This window comes from Sinocyclocheilus grahami, unplaced genomic scaffold, assembly GCF_001515645.1.
Source record: "Sinocyclocheilus grahami isolate Dianchi unplaced genomic scaffold, SAMN03320097.WGS_v1.1 scaffold13.1, whole genome shotgun sequence".
Lineage (NCBI taxonomy): Eukaryota > Metazoa > Chordata > Actinopteri > Cypriniformes > Cyprinidae > Sinocyclocheilus > Sinocyclocheilus grahami.
Window position 1 is genome coordinate 731,043 of NW_015505192.1, and position 22,324 is coordinate 753,366.

The 22,324-nt window shown below is 37.3% G+C and overlaps 1 protein-coding gene across 2 annotated transcripts in view; it reads left to right on the forward strand.

Moving 5' to 3' along the window:
- Nucleotides 1-22,324, forward strand: part of LOC107598676 (MICOS complex subunit mic25a-like) — a 75,401-nt gene that overhangs the window by 34,661 nt on the left and 18,416 nt on the right. For both annotated transcript variants that reach the window (XM_016290076.1, XM_016290071.1), the window contains exons 7-8: nt 7,027-7,097; nt 20,741-20,876. In XM_016290076.1, the coding sequence (XP_016145562.1) occupies nt 7,027-7,097; nt 20,741-20,876 (207 nt within the window). The remainder of the gene's footprint in view (nt 1-7,026; nt 7,098-20,740; nt 20,877-22,324) is intronic.

Here is a 22,324-nt window from a genome sequence, read left to right on the forward strand (position 1 = left end):
CGATATTGTTTTTTTTTGACTGCCGATGCCGATATCTTGGAAATGATATGATTAGTCATTCAAAGTTGAAATGATATAAATGCGTATTTGCTGAATGCTGACGGCAAACAAGAAAGTATTATCATGTAGTTCTAGTTCTGTGCTCATCATCCGGTACTTCCACCACTTAATCAAGCCACTCTTCTTTAAAACATGAAGTTTTTTTTCACATGTCATTACGTTTGCTTTGGCTCTCGTGTTGAGCTATTTTGTCCGCAACCATTAAAGTATTCGATTTCTACAGTGACTCATTTGGCGCACATCATTCTCTTTCTATGAAACCTGTAAACTGCATTCACCTGTTCTAACTCTATAGTGACACAAACGCTATAGCGGTTTTCCCAAGCATTGCAATTATTTCGCATTTACAAGAATTCAATCAAATGGCTTTCCCCATCTGTCCTGTGTGCGGCACATTATTTCTTTGTGGCCCGCGCTCAGATGGTCTGCGGTTCTGTCTATCGTTCTGTCTGTTCGTGGTTCTAACTATCCATCCTTATATCTGTCTGTCTGTGTATCTTTCATTCATTCTTTCAATCTATCGGTTGGACTGTCTGTCTTTCATTCTCACTGCCTGTCTGTCATTCTGTCTGTTTGTCATTTCTCACTCTGTCAGTCATTCTGTCTGGCTGGCTGGATGTCTGTCTGCTGTTCTGTTTACCTCTCTACCTATCGTTCTGTCTGCCTATATTGACTTAAGATGTTTTTCTCATTGAAAAAAGTACTTTTGAGTTTTTTTGCATTTTAATTCATTTTAATTCTACTTCCTATCATTCAAATTCGAATTACAGATGCCTGCTGCTTGTTTGCTACCTCAATTCAAAGTCAATTCAAATTCAAGATGAATGGTGCACAGACTTGATTTACAGTCTAACATTAATTCTCAGACGGGCGGTATGGAAGCGGTTAACTAAATTTATGCCACAAGTATTCCATCAGGGCACGAGGGGGTGGTCCGCATTGTGTCAATCTCCGTGGCTGGCTCAGGGCAGACACAGGAGGCGACCCAGTGCTAATTACTGTGCGATCATCATAAATAAACATTCTACATTGGGAGCCCCCCCCCCCCCTCCCACCTATACACACACATACACACACTTGCTATCTCACAAGCATTGAGGCTACAGACGAGATATCTTCTGTCTAATAGCAATAGGATCAACCCAGTGTGTCAGATGCCCCAGTATTTATATTTACCTCATTACAAGGAAGCGCCGTTTGCCAAAGGGATCAGAAGCTGGCAATAAAAGGCACACAGAGTGTTTGCAGTCAGGCTTTACTTGCCGTGTGACACAGTCAGACCACGGGAGTGGGATAATGCAGGCAGTTGGCATGTCTGCTCACACTGCTGTTAACCCAGCAGGGGAGTTGGGATGGGTTCGGAAGGGGGGTATCTTCATGACAGACCCCTGAGAGGTGTGGCATATCCATCCCGCTTCTCCCGTTTCCCGTCGATGGCAGGTGCAGCTGAAGAAGTCTATCTCTGCAGTGCAGACGAGCCACTGCAGGAACGTTCTCCAGGCCACAAGTGGCGAACGCCTTTTATCACGGCAAACGGTGCGTTTTTTTCTCCCCTTCTTTTTGAAGGTGGCTCACATAATCGCCTAGCATCCATAAATTCTGCCAAAAATGGTGAGTTAGCACCACTGAAAGCGAAAGCTGTAAACAGCAGCATTCCGCTACCATTTTGAATTAGCGCTGGCGCTCCCTAATCCTGCTAAAGCTTCTCCACTCATGTCTGTGTCCCGCTCTTAGCTGCTTCGCACTCTCTAGACAAGATTTTTTTTTATTGCCCTGCCGTTTTATTTCCCCCCCCCCGCTTCGCTCTTTCTCCCTTGTCACTAGTTGCAAAGCACTTTGAAGCACTTGAGCGTGGGTACGAGATATTAATCCTCCTGAAAACCTGGCAGCCGGGCTGACGTGCTGTCAACGGGAGCCCTTGTTCTAGAAATTCCCTAACCGGCTATGACAGGCTTCACCTGGACAGCGAGGAGAACAGCAGATCTCTAGCCCTCTCTGGCCTGGGGCACCAGCACTGGCAAATCTGAAATTAATTTACTTCAAAGTATTTAAAATTTCAGTTGTTTTCTTTTTTTCTCTAAAGCACAATTATACTTTTTTTTCTTTCTTTTCGATTTACCATGCTGTGTTGGGTGTACGTTGATGTCAGGGGCAGCAGGGGTGTAATAGCTCGTTGACTCTGTAATGGTGAGAAGCAGGGAGGTGGAGCAGCATTACAATCAAGACGAGGGCTTTTTTGCGTTTGTTTTTGCTGTGTTGCATCTCTGTATGTTAATGCACAAAGTAAGCGCTGACAAGACACATCTGATTATGTTGCGTCTGCTTATTCAGCCTTATCAAATTTTCATATTTATGTTTCTTGCTTGATTCGGTTCTTTAATTGCCCACAGGAAGTCTGGACATGGCTTTTAAGTTGTAAAAAATGCCTTTCTGACATAATAAAACAGTATTTTGCTGTTCTAAGAGAAGACTATCTCCTACATATTTGCAGTTTGGCTAAAGTCAAACAGATTCTGGCATTGTTGATTGTTTTTATTTAAATTTTATATTTATATATATTTTAAATTTTATAAGTATTAAATTGTTTGTTACCCCCAATCTTTTGCAATCAGTTGCACATACTCTTAAAAGCAGGGTAGGGTTGCATTAGCTGTTCATTAAGACCTTACTTAAATTAGGAGATAAAGTTTATACAAGGCGCTTAGTAACTCTTAGTTAGTTCCTAATTTCTGTAGTTATACCATTCAAAGTTTGGGATTTGTAAGATTTTTCAATGTTTTTAGTAGAAGGCTCTTATGCTCACCAAGGCTGCATTTATTTGATCAAAAATGCAGTAAAACAGTAATTTTTAGAAAAGTATTACAATTTAACAACTTTTCTATTTTAATATATTCTAAAGTGTAAAATTTAAATGTAAGCATGTTGTTGTTTTTTTCCTTCAGTGCCACGTGATCCTTCAGAAATAATCCTAATGTGCTCATTTGGTGCTCAAGCAAGATTTCTGTATGGTCAATGTTGAAAACAGATGTGCTGCTTAATATTATAAAGTAAACTATGATAAATTCTAGATTCTTTGATGAATAGAAAGTTTAAAAGAGCAGCGTTTATTTGAAACTGAAATCTTTTGTAACTTTTGTCACTGTTGATCAAACTCTGACTCTTGTTTGATCAAATTCTTAGTGCATCCTTGCTGAATAAAATGATTAATTTATGAAAATTCTTAGTGACCAAAAATAGTTACGTTGTTTTAAAATATAAATAAAAACATGTTTTTCGTAGTTGGTTGTGTACAAAATTCTCATATGTGTAAAGGATTGAAGTCTGTAAGTTAAAGGGGTGGTAAATCAGCTATTTTCGAAGGCTTGATTGTGTTTATGGGGTGCACTGTAACACTGTGCTCAGGCTTCGTTTAAAAAAAAAAAAAGCATTATTTATCTCACATTTTACCCTCATTCTACACCGCTGTTTCCATTCTACTAAAAACGGTCTGTTGACTTCCTGGATCTATGAAGCTCCTCCCTCAGAAATACGCAATCGGCTCAGATTGGTTAGCTGGCCCAGTGTGTTGAGATTCGCTAACCGCCTAGTGCACATTGCATGTCGCCTAGTGCACGGTGTATGGTTTATAGTGTATAGTGTATGGTTAACAATGGCGTCAATATTGCTTTATCAATTTGAGCCTGAATCAGACCCAGAGCATATTAGATCAGGATCGAGCAGAACCTATGCAAGCACTGCTCTTACAGGACGTTTCAGAATGGTATGTGTTTTTTGTTGGTAGTTGTCTCATACTTTTTAGATACACTGTTATTTGTAAATGCCATTGTTGTTTTGTTAGCTTTTGATATATGGTTTTATCCTTATTAAAGCTTTGTTACATAACAGCGATTCGACGGCATGGCAACAACACTCTACTACAACAACTCTTCCTCTTCTCTAAAGCAGCCCGACATAGCCTCACCCTTTGTTGCATGTTCCCAGGGGCAGGGTTTATGTACATTTCAGGGTTAGTGATGTCACAAACCCAGGAAGAAGCTCGTTGTAGTCCCTACCAGCAGTGTGTTGTAGGCCTTAAAAAGCGAATTCTGTAAAAGAAAATAGTTCCCTTTGTATTGAACTTTGAATGCCATAACTGAGTGTCTGGGACATGTGCACTAACCACATATGCCAGGGGTCTAAAATTGAAGGTTTTTTGATAGTACGCTAACACGGGTTACAGTCTTAACATAATGGATGGTTAATGCTTTGGGTCCATTGATTCCCCAGTGCTGATCCCTGTCTGTCACAGGAAGTGCTCGTCCTTGGGAGAAAGTCTTGCAGCAAATGCACCCTGCAGTGAAGCATAGCTGCCTGATACAGATTAAAATGCTGATTGGAATAGAAATGCAGCGGCTGTGACAGAAAGGCGAGGGTGTCACTGATGGACAGTGCCAGGCAAAGTGGAGAATGACAAAGCAGGTGTGTGATTATAACGAGCAAATCCCTTCTTGCTGCGATGCTACAGGAAGGGCCGCACGGCGCTAATGTATGCGAGGATGCAAGAGGTTTTTCATTTCAGTAACCCTTATCTTTCCTCTCCGTGCTCTCATTTAGAGTCACTTGTTCATTTCTAGCATAAATCCATCTGGTGTCAACTGCTGAATAGCAGCTGTGATGATGGTCAGATATCATTATCTTGCTATGAAGACTTGAAAAATGTCATAAAGGCTCATGAAGTGCTTTGAACGGCTAGTCATGCACCACATCAAGTCTGCCCTCCCCCCCTCCTTGGACCCCTTCCAGTTTGCATATCGGTCCAAACGCTCAACCGATGACGCCATCGCCACTACCCTCCACTCAGCACTCACACACCGTATTCAAAGGCCCCATGTAAATCTCAACAGTTGCTTCAGATCTGTATGCAAGTGTTTTTCATTTACAGAATTAGGGTCCTAAGCTCACTGGCCCCGGCAGGAGAGCGCTTGTTATTGAGGATTAGTTTTGTTTTACAGCATCAAGTGTTTTCCGCTGGCATGAAAATGACCCTGAATTGAAGATCTGTCAGGGATTGCTCCATGAAAGGATAAAGGGATTCAGGAAATGTATTTGGGTCAGTGTGTCGTAATCCTGCTAGACTGTGTCATACTACTAACAGTTTTCCCTCTTTATTTTGTGTATGATAATGGGTCCGCCCACATGCTATTTAAAATTTTCTATAGCTTCAAGATGCACGTAGAATGAGGTTCAGTCCTTTGATGATGCTGGTGATAGAGAAATTTTATGAATACATTACCGCATAACCGCCCACATTCACATGTCAGCAGTGCCTATTCAATGTCCAAAAAAGTTGGCCTGCCCATATTGAGGTGGTGGCTTGACGAACAACGTTTTCTTTCTGGTGTTATTATATTTCCTGTTGAAACTGGAAGTCTGGGTGGGACAGTTTTTATTCTTAAAAATAACCTATAGGATTAAAGGGATAGTTCACCCAAAAATTTAAATTTGCTGTTAATTTACTCACCCTCAGGCCATCCAAGATGTAGGTGACTTTTTTTCATGATTTTTAGCTGAAACCGCGGTCCTTCATGATTCATATGATGCAAGTCAGCAGCTGCATGCTTTTGAGAATTAAAAAAGCATTTCAAGGAACACAAAGTTAATACCTGTTGCTCCTGATGATGTATTGAGGTCTTATGAAGCAAAACAATCGTTCTGAAACTGAACATTATTTACAACATTATTGCCTGTAAGTTACAGTGGGTACGGAAAGTATTCAGACCCCCTTAAATTTTTCACTCTTTGTTATATTGCAGCCATTTGCTAAAATCATTTAAGTAACATGAAGCCAAATCAAGCTACTTGCTAGTTAGTTGCAGGTGAGTGGCTTTCTCATTCTAGAAAGCATTTGATTTGGACAAAAGTTTCTAATGTGCAGGAAGAGTCATGTAAAATTTATTTTTGTAAGCCTCATATGTGAAAATGCTGTTTATGTAGAGTTGAATGGTTCTTTTTGCTGCTGTGCTGCTGTTCCTTCAAGACAACAAATCAGAGAGAGAATGATAAATAAATAACTAAATAATGACTTTTGATACAAAAAATGAATTAACATAAGCCAACACAAAAAACAAAAAAAGATGACTTCTTTAAAACATGTTTAGCTTCTTGCAGGTATTGTAAATGGTGTTGTATGTCCATTGCATCACAATCTGAGACAACTGGCCCCCACATTTTCTCTATAATATACTGGAGCTTAACGCCTCATTAAAACCTTTAACTTTTTAATAGTAGTTGTCTTCACGATCGATTAACTGAAACTGCAAAAAAAATAAATAAACCCCAGCTAATTTTCATCAGTAAATCAGTGGAAAATTAATAGAAATTCATAATATCTCTATTTGAGGTACTGTAATCTTGTTAAAACAGATTTAATTAAATTGGTATCGGAAAAAGTATCGTTCAGGAATCGGTATCATATCGAAATATTTGATACCCAGCCCTATTTATCATTCATTATTTGGCTTTTTTCTGTTTCATTTTTATCTAGGAGAGGGGAAATCAGAAACGTATACACTTGAATTATTTTTTTTAATGGTTATAGAGCACTGAGATCTTGGTAAGTGCAATTATCAAACATGAAAAGATAGGATAAATCGATGCAACTTTTCAAAAGTGCCTTAATTGTCTTCTCATGATGCATTTTCCCTCTCTATGGCATTTTAAAAAAAATTTACACTACAAAAGTTTGGAATCACTGTGAAATCTTTATATTTTTGAAAGAAATTGATACTTTTATACATCAAAGATTACAAAATAAGATTGACAATAATTGTAAAAAAAAGTCTATATTCTATTCTATTCTATTCTATTCTATCCTATCATCTCTATGGTCATTGTATAATCCTCTACTTGCATTCTAGCAGTCTGTTTATTGAGATATTCAGGTGAAAGTTCATTTCATAATCAGTATTTTTATTGTTTGTGTTTCAGAATGAGGAACGATTCAAGACGTCTGCTGAACAGTTCCACACCGCTGCAACCAGGAGCGAAGCCAATATAAAGTAAGAGATTAAAAAATTGTGACGTAATTATAATACAAACATTTTTAAGATTAAAATGAGTGTTAGCAACATCTACTTGTGTTCAGGCAGGATTTAGCATTGAAGAAGTACAAGCAAAAGTTTCTTGCAAGTGTTTTTATTTATTTTTTTAAATGATTAGCTAGAAAAATTGGTCACCCGAATTTGAAGACCTGAAAGAGACTTCTTTAGTAAAAAGTGAACTGAGTTTCAGGTTCCAAGTTCCAAAAAGTTGATGCAAACAGTTACTAAACAAACACGGCAGAAAATAAAAGTGGTTATTTTGTTCCAGCCTCATAATAACCTCGACTTTCTTGAATAGAGATGAGATTTTTTTTAGTGCCTTGAAGAGGTTTCATTAAATGAATGATGATGTTGGCAGCAAGGTAAGCCTTTCTGCGGTCTTATAGTTTACTCCATGAAATAGTCTATAATTGATGATAGGGTCAAAAGCATGGTACCGTCTTAGCCTTGCTCTGTTGCTTTCAAATGAAGATGGCCTGGTTTCTATGGAGATAGGTCATTTCTATTCCTTCTCTGAAGCTGGGCGTGGAACTGGTGAGGTTAAATTGTATTTGAGATTCATTAAAGCCAGTTTCTTTACTCCTATGCTGGAGACACAGGCATTTTGTTCTCTCGGGGTTCGAATGAATCTCCAGCTGCTGTAATTAATGCAGATTGTTTGTAGCTCGCCACAACCCCACCACCGCCCAGAGCTGCTCGCCATTCACTGAGGCTGAGGATCTTTCACAATTTTTTAAATCGCTTCTCTCTCCTTCCCCCTTTCTTTCCGTCTCCACCACAGTCCTCTGTCTCTACCTCTTTCTGGCCACTCTTTCTATCTGTAGCTCAAAAGTGCCTGTTCACATTTCAGCTGTCTGGTTTCCGGATGTATTTTTCTCAATACTTTTCTCCTTAGGCATTTTAGTACATTCATTGAATTATTCAATATCACGTAGTGATGCACCAAAATGCAAATATTGAATGCACTGGTTTGAAAACTGAACATTTTAAACAGATTTGTTTCCAATATTTATACACATTTTAAATAACTTGTGGAGTTGGTAAGATTTTTAAAAAAGGAAATTAATACTATTATTTAGCAAGGATGCATTAAATTGACCATTAACAACAGTGAAGCGTTCTACAATGTTAACACATTTTTGTGTCCAATTTTATTTGATTTCAAATAAGTAATGTTCTTTTGAACTTTCTATTCATCAAAGAATCATGAGAAAAAAACATTACATTTTCCTTAAAAATATTGAGCAGCACAACTGTTTTCAGTATTGATAATAATAAGATATGTTTCTTTAGCAGAAAATTAGCATATTAGAATTATTTCTGATAGGGGTGCTCCGATTGATCGGCTACCGATCACTATCGGCCCATAATCGCTTTGGGATAATTGATCGGCGGTCCCTAAAAAGAAAAAAGATCTTTAGCTGATGACGCGCCTGCCGTGAGAGGTTTGGCACGACATGCAGCGGCACCGTCTTTGTCCGACACGGGTGAAATAATTATAATGCTGAAGGTGAGGTACTCACCTTCATATTTCTTCATTAAATAACTTATAAAGTAATTTGAAAACCTTGTGTGAGACGTAATTTCACAAACATCCTGAGTGAATCACCGCGCGCGCTGTCTCTTTCTCTCTCAAAATGCGCAAATGGCTTCAAATCACCACATTGCGTCTGTCTATAAGTGAGCTGCACGCTGCACAGTTTACACAGGAATTGTCACTTGCACAATCGAGGCAGTGTCACATAGTCACTAAAGTTTATAAATTGCATTACTTTTTAATTCTTGCCAGTGTTTAACCATTCAGCGCTCGCACGCTGTCCTGGAGACTGCGCTCATGCACACTCGCAGCACACACACATAATGCCAGGTTCACATTACTCCGTTTGCAGTGCGTACGTGGTGCGTATTTTTTCCGCGTTCATGTTAACTGATTAAAGCGTTCACTGCACACAGCTGCGGTCCGGCAGTGCGTCCAGTAGCGGTGCGTCTGCAGCAGTGCAGAGATCGTTTCCACACCGAGTCTACTGCTGCGCTGCAAGCAAAGAATTAAAGTAACAGCGCATTGTTTGCAGTAAATATGAACATGGATTGACACGAAAATTTAGTAATTACATCATAAATGCATATTATTAAAGTCTACTGTGTTTCACAGTCAATACATATGGCTTTTTGGCTAGGTTTAAAGGGAAAGAGCACTTTTAGATAAAGAAGGCAATGATAGATGGCACTCGTGAAGTTAGTAAAACAAAGTTATTTTTAAACCGCAGGATTGCTTGTAATAAAGATTTCAATGCAAAAGGAAAGGCAGTAGAGCTGACTATTTGTGTCAATGGTTTGTGATAACGTAAGAAAAGTAGTTTAATTGTTTTGCCACTTGCTTGAGCAACTTAATATATAAATCTAGAAGTAAATGTAAAAGTAAAAAGCATTGAATAATGTGTTGCTTATATTTATTGTTTAAACATGTCTGTGAAAGATTTTATTACTGTACTGTGTAAAAAAATTTGTGCAATTCTGCAAAAAATTCTGTTTGGATTTGAAATCAAACTAATGGATAAATGTTGTGTTTGTGGTAAACAGCCACGGATCAGTAGCAGACTCCTGTGTGAAAGCACAGTCCGTGCTGCTTCCCCTCTGACAAGAGTCTCCTAAGAGGGGAATTCCCCCCCATGTTCAAAAATGTCTAAAAATCCTGATTGGAGTATCACTATAAATAGTTATAAATTATAAAAAGAAGGCTTTAAAAAGATCGTTATCGGTGATCGGTATCGGCAGATACTGTTTTCTGTGATCGGTGATCAGCCTCAAAAATCCTGATCGGAGCAGCCCTAATTTCTGAAGGATCATGTGACACTGAAGACTGGAGTAATGCTGAAAATTCAGCTTTGCATCACTGGAATAAATTGCATAATAAAATATATTAAAATAGAAAATATTTTACAATATTGTTGATCAAATAAATGCAGCCTTGATGAGCGTAAGAGACATCTTTCAAGAACATAAAAAAAAACTGACCCCAAACTTTAAACATAGTGCACAATCTATCGTATATGTTTTAAATTATAAATATTATTAATAATATTTTTCTTTTTTCAGGTGGTTTTACTACCATAACATCCATGCTCCAAAAAACATAAAATATTGGACTTAAAGTAGACGTAACACACACAGTGCCTATACAAGGAATGCTGCCCTTTATGATGTCAAAAAAAAAAAAAACTTTCCGAAACTTGTACGAACCTGAAGGAGTGTATTTGGCACAGAAATACTCTGTCATACGTCCAGCTCGTTTATTGAAACTTTGCAATACATTTACATGTTCAAATTTTCTGCCAAGAATTTTGGCTGAAATGTTTTTATATCTGAAATTTCTGTACATCCCTGTTATTGTCTTTTAATAGTCTTTAATAGTTTTGTCATTTTCTAGAGAGCACATTTAGTAAAAAAGATGGTTAGCTGGTGAAGGGTTAGCCAGCAGATTTAACTAGAATCCAGCAATGTTTCCATGATAACAGTAGTGTTTGATTGGTGGATGACTTTAGAGAATACACACACACACACACACACACACACACACACACATATATATATATATATATATATATGAAGAGTTAATTTGCAAAAACCGATAAACGCCACTTTAAAAAAAAAAGAGCTGATTTCCATGCATTATTCTCCACATATAGCGCGATCTGAAACCTAAACACGTTTTGTCAAAAAAGCCGGTTTATTTACTTTCAAGGCATCGCGAGTTCACGTTTTACTGCAGAAGCCGACAAGCGCCCTTATTGTTGTTTTTGAACAGAAGCTGATAAGTCCATTTTAGCGAATCAGCGCGCTGTATTCAGGTCAGGTGACAAGGCTACTTTCACTTTGAAAAGACATGCTAGCTGAGAGGAGTTTCGTCAAAGCTGACTAAAAGTGATTGAGGATGGATAATTCCGTCGAACTTGAAGAACCTGTGATATCTTCTTCAGGGCGAAAAAGGAAAATAAAAGATGAAACGTTTCACGGAAACTTGCAAAAGCAGTGCGTTACAATGGTGAGGGAAAAGCTCTGTGTATTGCGTGTAATCACATCCATACAGTTTGTGATCGCAACAACAACAATGTTTGTCAGGCATCTACATTGTCATCTGAGGAGATTACAAAGATTAAACAAGTGTTTTTTTAACTCTAAAACATGAGATGTGGAGTTATCTGCTTTTGCCAAAAAACGACTGTTGGAGTTATCTGCTTTTGCTATAGAACAAACTTTTAATATGTAAAGCTTTCAATGAGCTTTAATTTAGTAAATTACCTGTATTTGTTTAAGTTATTATTACTTAATCAAAACAACCCAACTGCAGTTTGATATTACTTGGAATGTGCAATAAAAAAAAAGTTTTCGCGTTTTTAAAAACGGTGAGTTATCGGTTTTTGCAAATTAACTCTTCATATATATATACTATTTTTGATCAACTCCAGAGTGAGTGGTTAGTCTATTTTGAATGGCTTGTACATAAAAATAATTTGCTCTATTGATATTTTTGAAAGCCATTTTTCTTTTGGAACCCTTCTGTTAAGTCTGGCTGTTCATCCAAACCCCCCACAGAACAAAGCACTCTGGCCTGTGCGCTAGCTAATTGTTTAGAAAGAAGGGCAATCATTCAAAACATTACAATCCTGAATTCACCAGACAGCACTTAAAAATACTTTTCTGTTTGACAATTCAAAAATAACACTTTTGATCGTTAAACCTGCAGATGGCTTGTGACTAATTCTCACCCAGCATGCGTTGTTCTAGATTTAAAGAGGGATTTGAAACTATAATCTCACAAGGCCGTCCCAGTGTGTGAGTGTGTGAGCATCGAGCTCAGATCGTCAGATCGAGTGTGTGTAATTTACCTGTGTAAGTGTTTGTGTTAGTTTGTTTTCTCTTCTGTACCTCTTGAGTCTCACAGGTTTTGTACCAGCTGTCTGTGAGTGCCAGTCGTAGATGCAATGGTGGCAAAGAGGCGAGTGCTTTGAGGTTATACAAATGATGTTTGCACCTGGGTAATGAGCTTCCCCCGGGGACGTCTCATCTGCCAATCAGAGCACAGAAGAACATCTGTACATGACGACTTCAGTTTTTGTGTCTTTGTTGCTAGTGTACGCTAGTGTACAACAGCCGAGCTCAAAGCAGAAAGCAGACTGAAAGCAGACTCTTTAAAATCGACGTGAAATGGTGTTCATAGCCCTTTTTACTTTTGTAATGGGATGGGGGGGGGGGGCTTTCATTACAGAATAGAGCCAGATGGCTGGGATTGAAAGGTTGACACTTAACGAGACTTGAAGTCCAATGGGAAAGTTGTTGCAGATTTTTTTGATTCCAAAGTCCAATTTTTTTTTTTAAATTTCCAAATCAAATCAATCCTGTGGTTAGTGGAAAATGTTTGGTCCATTTTGAAAAAAGTTTTTTTTTTTTTACTTTTTTGTTTTATCTAGTTAATTTATTACGTATTACTTATTGCTTTATTTATTGCTTATTACTTTTTCTATTTTTCACTTGATTCTCGCCATGAATATAGCTGTGATAGCTGGCACGGCGCTAAATTATAATCAATTAATCAATCAGTTGAAATATCATGCACTGATCAATTGTACACAAAAAGAGTTTAAAAAAAGAAACATTGGATACATTTTGCTTTCCGGTTGAGTTAAAATTTTAAAGATTAGAAATTGCTAATCCCTTCTTTCCTAGATCTTATGTACAGTTCTGTTCACTCAATCCACTTGTTGGCAGTAATATTTCGGGGAGCTTTAGCAAGCATTTTTGCTTTTCTACCTGCGTGGAGCTGATGTTTTAATCCTGGTTTTAATCCCTGAGGGTATTGCAGCCTTCAGACCCCCGACTCCTGCATGACAAGGCCGCTGTTTAATCCCCACCCGCTTCACGAGCCTCGGGCGGTTCAGGATCTTTCTGTTGTTCGCCTCTCCAACACTCGGAGCTGTGAAACAGCCATGGCTTTGCGGCCATCCTGCCCCATTCCCAAACGAGGAGTGCGCTGGATCTGATAATTCAAATTGAAAACGCCTGCTGAGGAACTGCGATCAAGCCAAGACGAACTACCGAACCTACAGGGCTATTAAGGAACTCAGCTGGACCTGTCAGTCAGGAATATAGACTAGGCAGTGCAGATGAGGAGAGGTGAATTGGGTGCACTACAAGATGTTTGCTAATGCTGTTGTTGGCTATTCTATGCGAATGTATCCCACAAAGAAATGGCCGGGTAAAATTAAACACCTAAATCAAGAGAACATTTTTATATTATATTAAATGTAGAATATGGGCATGTAGAATATGTGCTTTATAAGTACTAATAAACAGCCAATATGCTAGTAATATGCATGTTAACTAATTAGTAGTGAGAACTGGTCCCTAAACTAAAGTGTTACCATATGTATGTATGTGTGTGTGTGTGTGTGTGTGTGTGTGTGTATCTATATCTACATCTGTAGCTATATAGCTAGTAATATGCATGTTAACTAATTAGTAGTGAGAACTGGTCCCTAAACTAAAGTGTTACCATATGTATGTATGTGTGTGTGTGTGTGTGTGTGTGTATCTATATCTACATCTGTAGCTATATATATATATCTATATATATATATATATATTAGGGATGCACGATATTATCGGACTGATATCGGAATCGGCCGATAATGGCTTTAAATGTAAATATCGGCATCGGCCCGATATGAAAAATTATGCCGATATGTCTTGCCGATAAGAGGAATACGTTAACTCACATGTGCTCAGGGTGTGTGCTAGTGATTAGGTCACGTCAGCAGTGTGGCTCATTCTTTGAAGCAAAGTTTTGTCTGAATGATGATTAGATTCACTTTTTTGGATCGCTGCATTTAATCTGAGAATGCACGTACAGAATGACGCGTTCGGTGTGTGATAGAGTAAACAGTAATAGCACGTGCAGTGGCAGTAGCGGCAGCCTCCCCCAGGTCCTAACGCCCGTTCTGTAAGGAGTTTTAGCTGTAAGCTATAGCGTACATAAAAAAAATGTACAAACATGATACTTGTAAATTAAATAATTTTATATATACTGATTTATTCATTACTGTGTAATTTGTTTTATTATTTTAAACAAATCATAAGCTCTAAAAGATTTTCAGAATTTTTACAACTCTTTTGCTTTAGACCATCTACAAATGTTAAATCTTAAACTAAAATGTTAGGGTTAACTTCATCTTTCTGGGGGGGGAAAAATGCAGCGATTGATATATATAGTTTATTTATAGTTATTTTCAAAGCTTCAATGTACTGTCAAAAAAATCTTCATTATTGTTTATTTAATTCTAACAAATAATTTTTTGTTAAAAACTAACCAAAATGAAAAATAATTTGCTTATAATTTCTGCACAGGAGAGACTTGGTGTTGTTTCCAAACAAAAGGAAATATATCTGTATCAGCCAAAATAAGTTGAAAAATATCGGCATATCGGATATCGGCAAAATCCAATATTATGCATCCCTAATATATATACAGTGGGTACGGAAAGTATTCAGACCCATATAGATATATTACACACACACACACTCACTCACCGGCCACTTTATTAGGTACACCTGTTTTGATGAAAATATCTAATCAGCCAATCACATAGCAGCACCTAAACTCAATGCATGTAGACATGGTCAAGACAATCTGCTAAAGTTCAAACTGAGCATCAGGATGGTGAAAAAAGTTAATTTGAGTGAACGAGCCATGATGTTAGACCATCCAGACAGGATGGTCTAACAATTTCAGATACTGCTGATCTACTGGGATTTTAACGCACAACCACCTTTAGGGTTCTCAGAGAATCGTCAGAAAAAGGAAAATATCTAGTGAGTGGCAGTTCAGTGGGCGAAAATGTCTTCTTGATGACAGAAAGCTCAGAGAAGAATGGCCCGACTGGTTCGAGCTGATAGAAAGGCAACAGTAGCTTGTTACAACGGAGTTATGCAGAAGAGCATCAGTGGATAACCAACACGTCAAACCTTGAAGTAGATGGGCTACAGAAGACCACATTTGGCGTAAACATGAATGCATGGATCCTACCTTGTATCAATGGTTCAGGTTGCTGCTGGTGGTTTAATGGTATGGGGGATTTTTTTCTTGGCACACTTTGGGCCCTCTAAGTTTAACTGAGCATAATTTAACACAGCCTAAGTATTGTTGCTGATCACTCACTAAACATTCAGGAATGCTTCTGCTGCATGTGGCTCATAGAAATGTAACAGCTAATCATGCAGTGACTTTGATTTAAATCTATTTTAAAATAGATAACCTAAAGAGCTGTCCTTGAACTTCTCAGTTTAATTTTGTGTTCCACAGAAAAAATAACATACAGTTTTGTAACAACATGAGGGTGAGTAAATAGTGACAGTTTATATTTTTGGGTGAACTATCTCTTTAAGAGAATGAAGCGAAGGAAAAGAACAATAAGAAATGCTTCTGGCCAGCATCATGGTTGTCTCCCTTCCCAGTAAACTTTCCTGCTATATGGCAGCCAATTATATAGCCTTAGTCAGGCATTTGTTGTTGTTTATTTTTTTTTCTTTTGCGATGGATGTTGTTTGCAGTCTCTCGGAGGAAAGGCCCTCATTAGAGGAGCTGTTGGCTGGAAGGGTTGGTGGAATGGTGGGACGACTAGACTGTGGGTCATGAGTCTTGCTTTTACACAGTACAGTATGTTCATAAGTCTTGTGCAACCCAAATAAAAGTAAAAACCAGCAGTTTTTTTTTCACACAAGAAATATTTTTTTCACACATGCCAGAGGTTTCTGGTTTGAATTTTGATGATAATTATCTTGTGGCATTCTCTTCTCACCATGCTCTCCTTGCTTCGTGTATTCAGATGAATGAAAAACTTTATCTGACCATGATGAGTCATTGTCATCATGGGTAAATTATGTACTTTTTGCAGTTGCTTTGCTTCAAGAGATTTTCTTCTGTAATTGGGGGTGATGTGGCCTAGTAAGATCTGGGCTTTAACTGAAATGTTCCATCCCAGGAAAGAACACTTGTGAAAGAATGTACATAGAGAAAATTGCTGCTTTGTGACCATGTATTAAAATTCTTATTGCCATACAGTCGTTTTACTGTAGACTTGTTTTTAGTTCCCATTATTCTCAGTGCTGATAGTAATTCATTGCTGTAAAAAAAAAAAACGTTACTACGTTTTTCCACAATTTAAATAAGTATAAATTAAACCACCATGATATAAGGTGGCTGTCAATTTAACCCAGTAATTTTGTAAGACTTGTATTAACATTAATATTAAGATACCAACATAAACTTAAAAAATCTTTTTAAAAATGTAAAAACCTTTTTTATTATTATTTGTGGTAATTTTTTATTTATTTACTTTTTCCTTATTTTTCACTTGTTTCTAGCCATGCATCTTTGTGACCCTGGACCACAAGACCAGTCATAAGGGTCAATTTGTCGAAATTGGGATTTCTACATCATCTGAAAGCTGAATAAATAAGCTTTCCATTGATGTATGGTTAGGATATGACAATATTTGGCTGAGATACAACTATTTGAAAATCTGGAATCTGAGGGTGCAAAAAAATCTAAATACTGAGAAAATCACCTTTAAAGTTGTCCAACTGAAGTTCTTAGCAATGCATATTACTAAACTTAATTTTTTATAATTTTTTATTTTAAATATTTACGGTAGGAAATTTACAAAATATCTTAATGGAACATGATCTTTACTTAATATCCTAATGATTTTTGGCATAAAAGAAAAGTCTATAATTTTGACCCATACAATGTTTTTTTGGCTATTGCTACAAATATACCCCAGCGACTTAAGACTGGTTTTGTGGTCCAGGGTCACATATTATAAAATAATATTATATTAGAGTCAACAATATTAACATTGCCATTCTTAATACTTTTTACTTTTTACTCTTTATTGATATTATGCATCAAAAACAGATAGTTTATATTATCATAATTTTTTTAAATTATTATAAATTAATTACTTTACATCTGTAAAATCATCCTTTTGAAGCTTTTATTACTAAATATTGATAAATGTAATTAGAAAGCTTACTTGATTTGCATGTCCTGCAATGAATTCAAATAAACACTGGCCATCGTTTGACAGTCCTTCAAGCACACACACACACACGAGCATAAGTGGAGAATTCCAGTTGTTCCAAAAGTTGGATTAGACTGCGAATGTGTGATGTTTAAGAGAGTTCTGCACCATTGCTTTGTGACCTCCTGCCTTGAGGATAAGTCAGACCATTACTGCACCCGACAAACCCCTCACCTTATCAAACCAGAGTAACATCTCCTCTCTCCACCTGTCTCCACGCGGCCGGCCGAAGGTTACGGAAGCACGCGTGACTGTTGAGCTCCATGCGCTGATTGACTAGAGGCAAGAGAAGTGACACCTCAGCACTTCAGAGGCCGTTACCCCAGAGAGAGGTGCAGAACTGTGGCCCGCCGGTCTAGCATACGTGGACTACGGGAGTAATTATCAGCTTTGTCAGATCCCTCTGAGTGCCTCTCTTCTCTTTTCTCTCTCGCTCTCTTTTTATCTCTTTCTTCCTCCCATCCTCCTCTCGCCCTGTCAAGTTTAAGTGGGGCCCATCGCTGCGAAAAACCGCCGGCCCCTACAGGTGAGATTGGACAGGAGGGTGGAGGGATATGGTCAAGGAGGCTCAGTCAATTGAAAAGCTGTCAGAGTGCGAGCGAGCCCCTGGAAGGAGAGTCGACGAGATAAGACAAGGTTCTCATCTGCCAGCTGAGCTCAAGCGAGGTCAAGGCACCGGCGCTCTAATCTAGTTAAGTCGAGCTGAACTCTGAGCTGATAAAGCCTTGTGACCTATGTGTTATATCAAGTTTGATTTTGTGTTTTGTGTTCTCATCTAGCTATTATTTGTTTATCTCGCTTTCTCAAGCATTCAGACGGTAATCCAAGTTGGAGTCGCGGTTTGCAGAGATTTCTGTAGTGCGGTAATTCCAAAGTCTTGTTTTCTCTTATCAACAAGAGCTGATTGGAAATAATTAATGAGCGAGCGGAAGCTAAACCTCTGCGCGGTCTTTGGTATCTACCAATTTTCAGCTAGCGCGGCTCCTTAGCTTCAGAATAATGAGCTTGTCTCTTCAAGTTTACGAGCACATGCTCCTACACACAGAATGTGTTTTAAGCTAATTTAATCTTTTGTAGTTGCTTTTTCTTTGCATTTCATTTCCATATTTTTGAATTGTGCTTTGTGCGTTTCTGCCTCGTAAAGGTTTCTGAAGTCGCGCTTTGTTTTGTAGCACTCTGCTCCGTTAAGGAGATTACAAATAATAGACGAAATTCTGGTAATTAACATTTAATCTTTAAGCGCTGTGTTATTTATTTACAGATGTGAAATGAGGAAATGAGCATCCCTTAAACAGGCACGGCTTGTGCTCTTCAAAGCAGAGCAGTTCGTAAGCAGCTCAGCTAATATTTTTATTAAAGACTTCACCTTCAATTTGGTTCAATTCAGTTCAGCCCGGGTTTGAGCAAGCCAATTTTCTGCTTCAGACTGCTTTAATAAACCGTCTGCTCTATCAGAAGCCTTTGCCGTTCCTGATGAAGGCAGTTTATTTTAAATTAAAGGAGAGTTTCTTATCTGTCGGCGCAAAGAATGTGACTACAGTAGTCGTTCTTCCTTTCGCAGGGTAATTAAAACAAAAAACGGTTTCGGCGACTGATAAAAAATATGGGATCTGATACGTGGCGGCCCTCTAACATGTGCAGATGTGCTATTGATGGAAGTTTTTTTCCTTCGCCCTTCTCTTTTCGGCCACGTCTGGCTTCCCCGAATGATGATAAGATGTACAACCCAGCTTGAAAAGGGATCAACGGATTGACGTATCTCTACCCTGTGTCAGAATGATGCCAATCATTGATGATTTAATTGAACTTGCAAGTGAAACCTAAGCCGGATTGAGCCTTTAAATCGCCTTTAAATCGCCTTTCAATTAAGCTGGATGTCAGTCGATCGTCTGAAAGCCGCAGATGTGGCGAAGCTGGAGGTGGATGCATGGATTCACTTTGCTTAATCAGTTCAGTGATATTCGACATGACACCTAACAAGCTTTCGTCAGCTTGACGGCCAAAGTAATTAGCTTGATTGGATAAATTACACTATTAAGCCCTGTTTTGTTGGTTTTAAAAAAAGATACAGTACTTTTCCACAAACATTATCCATTTTATCAGTCAATCAATAGTCAATACATTTTAGCTCACTCTTTTTAAGTTTAAATTGAATGGTATTGCTTTAGATTATGTTTTGCATTGAATACCCCATACATTATTAGAGCTATCTGACCTTTTGTGTGAGTAGCTTGATTGGGTAATTATAATAAATAGTAAATAATAAAATGAAAGCCTTTTTTGCCATTTTGCTTTCATTTTATTGCTTTAGACTTTGTTTTTTTTTAGTAAAGAAAAAAACAACTGATTGCATGCCATTAATTTGTTGTGACGTAATTAGAGCTGTTGCAAATTTGGTTAGTTAGCTGTTAGTTTGACTATATAAATGTAACATTTTTACTTTTTTAAGAAATTATTATTTTTATTTATTATTATTATTTATTATTATTTTTTTTACACATTTTTATTTTATTTATTTATTTTTTTTACACATTTTTATTTTATTTTATTTCACCACATACATTATCTGATTCAGTAATTGTAATAATTAATTCTACAATAGCTGTTTGGTTGTGCATTATTAGTTTGATGTGAGAACTAGCTAGTCGATCTTTTGTTAACTTGACAACCAGATTGATTAGCTAGATGGATAAATCTCTTTATTAAACCTTTTGTTGTCGCTGTTTTATTTTAGTAGTTTAAAATACATTTTGAGTGAGACATACATTATCCAAATCCATACTTGTGTAAAAAAAATCGAGCTGACATTGAAGATGATTAGCATGATTGGGTAGATTGCTTTATAAACACTAATTTTTGTCTTTTAGTACAAATTTCTTGCACAGATTACATTATCTGAGTCAATAACTGTCATTTAAACAGTCATTTCAACAATGGCCGCATTATTAGTTTGAGAGAAGGTGTTTGTCTGAAGTGAGGATGAATGACAGGTTATTTGCGGCTCTTTTTTGCCTTCAGGATCTACTGTACAGATGTACCAAGGAGTTTAATGGGTCTGTTCACCCCCTCCACCTCCTTCCTGCTCGCTGGGTTATTTATCATAGTTGTTCTAGTCACTGCCACTCTTGACACTGGTGTTATTAATGAACATTCACTCTGCCGGTAATTCAGTTTAACCTGTCTCCCCGCATTCATTCATTCTACTAAACCATCCACAGGAGCGGAATTGAGGGAGGGGGGGGGGAGAGCGAGAGAGAAGGAGGAAGGAGGAAGGAAAGGAAATGAGTGAGTCATGCAACTGTATTTTACAGCTGAGTCTGTCTTTTGGTTGTGCTTCATATAAAATATTTACTGTCACTACATGTACGATCCTGCCAGGATGTGTGCAGCAACAACCCTCTGCAGTTAGATAAAAACACTTATGAACTCATGACCTCCCTCTCACTGACCGCTGACCTTTTTCAGGCAATGTAACGTGGAGCCGGTGTGTTGGAACCTGCAAGCTCAGATCCTGAACTGCTATAGAGAGAACCGTGAGCAGACGCTTCAGTGCTCAGACCTGGCCAAAGAGTACATGCAGTGCATCAATGCAGCTAAGAAGGTAAGAAACCATAAAAATTTAGCTGGACTCTATGGTAACATTTTTGTTTAGAAGCATTTGTAATCTCAGTTGAACTCTTAGGGGCACAGTCAAAGTTAATGTATGTACTGTAATGTTAAAACGTCAGTTCAGTATGCTTATACTTGTCCAGCAGGCATTGAAAAACTAAGCAAATATAAAAATATAAGCGAATTTAAAAAGAAATATAAATATAGCACTCACATGCTTTATAATAACTTTAATTTAAAAATGTAATCTAGTTGTATAAAAATGTGATCAATAGTTTATTGAAATGAGAATATATATATATATATATATATATATATATATATATATATATATATATATATATATATATGAAGTCATATTAAAAAGTTCATGATATTCATAATTATTTGAATCATTTTAACTAATGATCTAAGTATTATAACGTTTGTCAATTTTCAACTTAAAATTTATAAATATACAAAATAATTATGTAAATGTACTAGTAAATCTAAGTCTAAGGATGCATATAAAAAAACTGTATAATAAAGTTTAGTTAAAAAATATATAATTCTTAACGTCAATTTCGAAATTTGAATGTTCATGACATTAATCATTATTTGAATGCTTTTTATTTAATGATTTTTTTAAGTATCATAATTTTTGGCTTTGTTAATTTCATTAAAATTATGATGAAGTGTTAACAAAATCTCTATTTGATCTTATTAGATATATATATATCACTTACTGAGAGTTTGTGTGCTGCAATTTAAAGTCGTGTGAAGGTGAAGGCTTTGAATGTTATTAAAGGGGTCATATGATGTTACTAAAAAGAACATTATTTTGTGTATTTGGTGTAATGAAATGTTTATGCGGTTTAAAGTAAAAAAAACACATTATTTTAATGTACATACTGTACATTATTGTTTCTTCTCTATGCCTTTCTGAAACACGTCGATTTTTACAAAGCTCATCGGTCTGAAAAGCGAGGTGTGCTCTGATTGGCCAGCTATCCAGTGCGTTGTGATTGGCCGAATACCTCAAGCGTGTGACGGAAATGTTACACCCCTTACCATACTGTGATACCCTGTCTGGCCGGAGTGTAACATTAAACCATGTCTGCATTTGTGATCGGAGAAATTACAAACAACAAGTGCTACTCTACACTGCCCAAAAATCTTGCGTTTGAATCATCAGTGGCAAATTCTTTAAATATAAAAAACATACTTACAGTCTATGAGTCAGAACAGCCGGCATTGTAGTCTACTCTCCCAGGATCAGGAAACAGTCCTCCATAAAATGCGTTGGACACATCTGAATATTTGGGTTGAAGTGTTCTGGAACAGTGTTGTAAATACAACTTAACCACTGATTTCTAGTCATGTCCTCTTTTGGAAGACCAAACAAAGTAGTTTCGCTTTCACAAAAAAAAAGCGTCACACACCGCGGCCTTGAGTGAACGG